The sequence below is a fragment of the Pseudorasbora parva genome, chromosome 19 (genome assembly GCF_024679245.1).
Source record: "Pseudorasbora parva isolate DD20220531a chromosome 19, ASM2467924v1, whole genome shotgun sequence".
Taxonomy (NCBI): domain Eukaryota; kingdom Metazoa; phylum Chordata; class Actinopteri; order Cypriniformes; family Gobionidae; genus Pseudorasbora; species Pseudorasbora parva.
In genome coordinates, this window is record NC_090190.1 from 9,335,048 (window position 1) to 9,341,706 (window position 6,659).

The 6,659-nt window shown below is 52.0% G+C and overlaps 1 protein-coding gene across 1 annotated transcript; it reads left to right on the forward strand.

Annotated features, from left to right (window-relative positions):
- The first annotated feature begins 773 nt into the window (after positions 1–773).
- Positions 774–5,860, forward strand: LOC137048250 (uncharacterized). Its single transcript, XM_067426328.1, has 2 exons — positions 774–2,312; positions 5,624–5,860. Exons 1-2 carry the CDS (start codon positions 1,191–1,193, stop codon positions 5,624–5,626), a joined length of 1,125 nt encoding a protein of 374 aa, XP_067282429.1. The 5' UTR covers positions 774–1,190; the 3' UTR covers positions 5,627–5,860.
- Positions 5,861–6,659: the final 799 nt, after the last annotated feature.

The window sequence follows — 6,659 nt, forward strand, 5'->3', positions numbered from 1 at the left end:
TGCAAAAATATACTTTATGTATTTAGTCTAACTTTATAAACCATGTCTTTGCTGTACCATACTAATAAGCAAAATTACTTTAGATGTTCATTAGTAATATTCATTTCATTTTTAATTTCTTCTCCTGTGTCTTCTTCTTCAATCCAGAATGGTTTGTTTGAGCTGCGGCTTCTACTGTACATGCAAGAATTTGCATTTATTTCAGCCTGGGGCTGATTCATGTAACTTTCAGTGTAAAGAGTCTAAAGCCAAAATTAGAACTTCTTTGTTGTTATTAAAAAAACAAGCAAGAAAGCCCAGGTGAGAAAAAGTTACAAAAAGTAATGTAAAAAGTAACTAAGTATCACAATTAGTTACTTTTTAAGGACTCAACCACAAGACTGTCAATGAAAAAACATAAAATGTGAAAAGAAACAGCAAAGTTGGAAGCTTAATTTTCCTCTCGCTCAGCAAACAATCTATGTTAATAGGAGCAAAAAGACATAAAAATGTCATTTTCTCTGCAAGTTCTTTAAGCAGAGCGAAAAGACAAGGAGATTAACCGAACGATTCCTTCTCTCTCACACACACACACACACACACACACACACACACACACACACACACACACACACACACACACACACACACAAGCTATACAGTACTATGTCAGAAAGGTTCAATTATTTGAATATCTCCCTTGTGTCAGGTGAAATGAAAGAACACTTTTCTAGTCTAATTGCTATAAACCAACTGTCTAAATGAACAGCAGGATAGAAACTCAATGTGGCAAGGGGGGCGTGGTTCAGCGAGGTCTGCAGCGGGAGAGAGAGCCGCGGGACAAGCGGTACGTGAGTGGGTTGGAAGCAGATTAATAACACCTGTCTCTTGTTCTAGTAATGAGCGCGGAGAGGGGATAAAACATCAGTGGAACCGGAGATCGAGGAGAGAGAGAGCCCGGACGGTTGATGCCAAACCCCCCTTACAGAGACTGAGTTACCGGAAGCCGGAAGTGCCGACCCGGAAGTGACTGAGCGATCGTTTGTTTACTGAGATACCACACCACAGTGTGTGTTGAAAAGATATTGAGTTTAATAAAGATACAGCATCAACCGTCCAGCCGACCCCTTGTCCTCTTCCTTCCTTATCATATCGAACTTTGCTACAGTGGTGCCGAAAACCCGGGAAGGAAGTAGGACCGCGCCGCCGCCATGACTACTCCAACGCCCTCCGCCACGCCGTTTGCGGACATTATCACCTCTCTCGCGGCCCTCCACCAGAATCAACATCAGGCCATGCTGGAGCTGCGGGCGGACCAGGAGCGTCGATTCGAGGCCATCGTCCGCGGCCAGCAAGAGGACCGCGAGAGGTTCCGGAGCTGGATAGACCGGGAGGTTCACACCGAAGCCGCCGGGCTCGCCAGCGCACCGGTCCACGTGCCCCTACACAAGATGGGGCCACAGGACGATCCCGAGGCCTTCATAGACCTTTTCCAGAAAGCGGCGGAGGCCTGCGGGTGGCCCCGGGCACAGTGGCCGGTGCGCCTTATTCCATTGCTCAGCGGAGAAGCCCAGGCGGCCGCCCAACAACTGCCGGTGGCGAACCTCCTGGATTATGACGATCTGAAGAGGGCCATCATTCAGCGGGTCGGTCGGACCCCCGAACAACACCGTCAGCGTTTCCGCTCGCTGGAGTGGGGGGAGACCGGCCGGCCCTTCGCGATGGCCCACCAGCTCCGGGACGCCTGCCGCAAATGGCTATTGGCCGGTGGAAGCGACGTGGACCACATCGTCGATCTGGTGGTACTGGAACAGTTCATCACTCGGCTTCCCAAGAAGACCGCCGAGTGGGTCCAGTGCCACCGGCCCACGTCGCTGACGACGGCCATCAATCTGGCGGAGGACCATCTGGTGGCGTGCCCAGGGGTCGGCGAACCCCGTCTAACTTCTCCCTCTTTCTCTCCCCCCTCTGTCTCTCCTTCTCCTCCTGTCCCTCTCCCTAGGTCCCGCCCTCCAGGGCCCCCTCGTATTCCCCCCAGAGGTCGGGGTGGAATGGGCCCAGGGCAATACGGGAGTTCGAGGGCCCCGCCCAGGGGGGCGGGGCTGCTGGGGTCGGGCGGGGATATCGGTTCCGGTTCCACCCCCCCTCCGCGCTCATATTCCAACCCACTCCCCGCCGCAGGGGCGGCGGGCAGGCCTGGGCTGGCCTGCTGGCGGTGCGGTGACCCGGACCATTTTGTGGACCGATGTCCAATGATGGATATCGGGACAATGATCCGGGTCCCGGACGTCCAGCGGACCACCCCTGATCAAGCAGGAGAGTACCAAGTTCCTGTGAGTATCAAGGGGGGTACATATCAGGCCTTGGTGGATTCAGGATGTAACCAAACCTCGATCCATCAAAGCCTGATGCAGCCTGGGGCATTGGATACAAGCCGCATGGTTAAGGTGCGGTGTGTGCACGGGGATGTGGTGGAATATCCGCTTGTCCCAGTCACGATTCAGTTCAGGGGAGAAAATCATAGTGTTGAGGTGGCGGTTAGTCCCCACCTCCGGCATCCGCTAATTCTGGGGACGAATTGGCCCGCCTTTCCGGCGTTATTGGGGTCGATATGCGCGGATGCCGCTTGGGGGAGCCAGGCTAGGAACGGGGCGGTGCGGGTGCAGGTTGGCGAGACTGATACGGGGCCCTCGGAAACGGCTTCAGAGGAACCGAGCGGGGTCGAGAGACTGATTCTCTCGGACCGCGATGACTTTCCTCTGGAGCAGTCTCAGGACGATACCCTAAAACATGCTTTCCAACAGGTCCGCACTATCGACGGTCAGTCCCTTCAACCCGCCCTGCCCGTCACGTATCCTTATTTTGCCATAATTAAGGACAGGTTGTATCGAGTGACCCAAGACGCTCAGACAAAAGTAGATACAACCCAGTTGTTAGTACCAAAGAGCCGCCGGGAAATGCTTTTCCAGGCGGCTCATTCTAACCCAATGGCGGGCCACCTGGGACAGGCGGCCACGCTGAATCGTTTAATGACCCGATTTTTTTGGCCAGGCATTCACGACAATGTGCGCAGGTGGTGCGCGTCTTGTCCTGAATGTCAGTTGGTGAATCCACTGGCCTCCCCAAAAGCGCCATTGCGCCCCCTTCCATTAATGCAGGTCCCCTTCGAGAGAATTGCGATGGACCTCATCGGGCCATTAGAGCGATCCGCACGCGGACATCGTTTTGCGCTAGTTATCGTGGACTACGCAACGCGATATCCGGAAGCAGTGGCTCTCCGCAACATCTCGGCGAAGAGTGTTGCGGACGCACTGTTTCGTTTAATCTCCCGAGTGGGGATTCCGAAGGAAATCCTCACTGATCAAGGCACGGCGTTTATGTCACGCACGCTAAGCGAATTATACGGGTTATTGGGCATCAAATCGATTCGGACAAGCGTCTATCACCCACAAACAGACGGCTTGGTCGAACGATTTAATCGCACTCTTAAATCCATGATCCGTAAATTCGTACAGGAAGACGCCAAAAATTGGGATCGGTGGTTAGAACCCCTCTTATTCGCTGTGCGGGAGGTCCCACAAGCCTCCACGGGGTTTTCCCCCTTTGAGCTTCTCTACGGACGACAGCCCCGGGGGGTGCTGGACGTCCTACGAGAAACTTGGGAGGAGGGACCTTCTTTGGCCAAAAACGAAATTCAATATGTGCTGGACTTGCGAACAAAACTCCACACCTTGGGGCGGCTATCTAGGGAGAATTTGTTGCAAGCCCAGGACCGCCAAAGCCGGTCGTATAACAGGGGTACGAGACTACGCAAATTTACACCGGGAGAGAAAGTGCTCGTATTACTCCCTACATCGAGCTCTAAATTAATGTCGAAGTGGCAGGGGCCGTTTGAGGTCGCACGACAGGTGGGAGACCTCGATTATGAAGTGATACGGTCCGATAGGAACGGGGCACGGCAAATTTATCACCTCAATCTCCTGAAGAAATGGAATGAGGTGGAATCAGTGTTGTTGGCGACGGTGATCGGGGGAGAGGATGATCTCGGGCCAGAGGCGAACATCAAAGCCCAATCGGTCGCATTGGCCCCTGGGGGAGATCACCTCTCACCGTCCCAACTCACTGATCTCTCAAAGCTACAGGCGGAATTCGCCGACGTGTTCTCGCCCCTACCGGGACGTACCGACTTAATTCAGCACCATATCGAGACCGAGCCGGGCGTGGTAGTTCGCAGCCGGCCGTATCGCTTACCTGAACACAAGAAAAAAGTAGTTCAGGAAGAATTAGGGGCAATGCTCGATATGGGAGTAATAGAGGAGTCCAACAGTGACTGGGCGAGCCCGATCGTTTTAGTTCCTAAAACCGACGGCTCGGTCAGGTTCTGTGTGGACTACCGCAAGGTGAACGCAGTGTCGAAATTCGACGCGTATCCAATGCCGCGGGTTGACGAGTTGCTTGATCGGCTGGGCACGGCTTGATTTTATTCGACATTGGACTTAACGAAGGGCTATTGGCAGATCCCCTTGTCTCCATTGTCCAAAGAAAAGACGGCCTTCACCACGCCGTTCGGATTGCACCAATTCGTCACGCTTCCCTTCGGCTTGTTCGGGGCACCCGCTACCTTTCAGCGACTCATGGACAGGATTTTGCGTCCCCATGCCGCATATGCTGCTGCCTACCTGGACGATATCGTGATTTACAGTCACGATTGGCAGCGGCATATGCAGCATGTCCGGGCGGTCTTGAGGTCGTTGAGGGGAGCGGGGCTCACGGCCAATCCGAAGAAGTGTGCAATTGGGCGGGTGGAGGTAAGGTATCTGGGCTTCCACTTGGGTCATGGGCAGGTGCGTCCCCAAATTGATAAGACCGCCGCAATTGCAACCTGTCCGAGGCCCAAGACCAAAAAGGAGGTAAGGCAGTTCTTGGGGCTGGCGGGATATTATAGACGGTTTATTCCAAATTATTCGGACCTCACCAGCCCTCTGACTGACCTTACTAAAAAGGGGCTACCAGATACGGTCCAATGGACGGAGCCGTGCCAGCAGGCCTTCACCCGAGTTAAGGCTGCTCTATGTGGCGGGCCGCTGTTACACTCCCCTGACTTTTCTCTCCCTTTTCTGTTGCAGACTGACGCGTCGGACAGGGGGCTGGGCGCAGTCCTGGCCCAGGAGGTGGAGGGGGGAGAGCGGCCGGTGCTGTACATTAGCCGTAAGCTCTCGAAGAGAGAGGCTAAGTACAGCACCATCGAAAAAGAGTGCCTTGCCATCAGGTGGGCCGTTCTCACCCTCCGCTACTACCTTCTGGGGCGGGAGTTCACCCTCTGTTCGGACCACGCTCCTCTCCAATGGCTCCACCGCATGAAGGATACCAACGCGCGGATCACTCGTTGGTATCTAGCTCTTCAGCCTTTTAAGTTCCAGGTGGTCCACAGGCCGGGTGCTCAGATGGCTGTGGCCGACTTCCTCTCCAGAAATGGGGGGGGGGGGGCTGCAGGCCGGACGGCTCCCCGGCCTGAGTCGGGCGGTGGGGGTATGTGGCAAGGGGGGCGTGGTTCAGCGAGGTCTGCAGCGGGAGAGAGAGCCGCGGGACAAGCGGTACGTGAGTGGGTTGGAAGCAGATTAATAACACCTGTCTCTTGTTCTAGTAATGAGCGCGGAGAGGGGATAAAACATCAGTGGAACCGGAGATCGAGGAGAGAGAGAGCCCGGACGGTTGATGCCAAACCCCCCTTACAGAGACTGAGTTACCGGAAGCCGGAAGTGCCGACCCGGAAGTGACTGAGCGATCGTTTGTTTACTGAGATACCACACCACAGTGTGTGTTGAAAAGATATTGAGTTTAATAAAGATACAGCATCAACCGTCCAGCCGACCCCTTGTCCTCTTCCTTCCTTATCATATCGAACTTTGCTACACTCAACAGTAAAGTATGCAAATGAACCTGAAAAAAAAGTTTATGGAAGGGAGACTTTTTAATAGCATTCAATCTATCTGCCATAATTGAGGATGTTTTCTATATGAACCAGTCATTGTTACAACATCAGATGGTGCAAGCTTGTGTGTGTGAGAGGAATCCTCTATTCAGGTCAGTGATCCCAGTTCAAGTGGAAATGGAGAGCATGCAATGGGTGAAAGCTGCACTTACTCCAATAATTTGTCTCTGAAAATTATAGACAAACTTCACAAACCACCCATAGACCTTTTTGGATAATGTTTTATGTTTCATTTCTGCTGTGTACGCAGTAAAGGTTATTCTTCTCTAATTTACTTTGAAATTTACATCTGTTCTGCTCCATACTGTGATCAGGATTATGCCCAGAAATACAAACTAACCTAAATGTACACAATAGTAATAATTAATCTTAATTAATCTAGTATATTATTAAAATGTAATTTCATGATTTTAAATTATATTGTCACAACAAGCAAGAAAGGTTAAATGGAGTGTGACATGATGTGACTTGATGTGACATGGAGCAGCTAAATATCGAATCATCCGTTTGAAAAAAAAAACTGAATAGAGGAGAGTCTGCTTACAAAAAAAAAAAAAAAAAAAAAAAAGAGAAGGTGGCAGTGCTCGTAATAAAACAAGAATCAACATCTGCTTGGCTTTTTGGAGATACCAAGAACCGGAACCGTAAATTTGTAATCGTAGCTGCAGAGATGACGTTTTTTTTTACT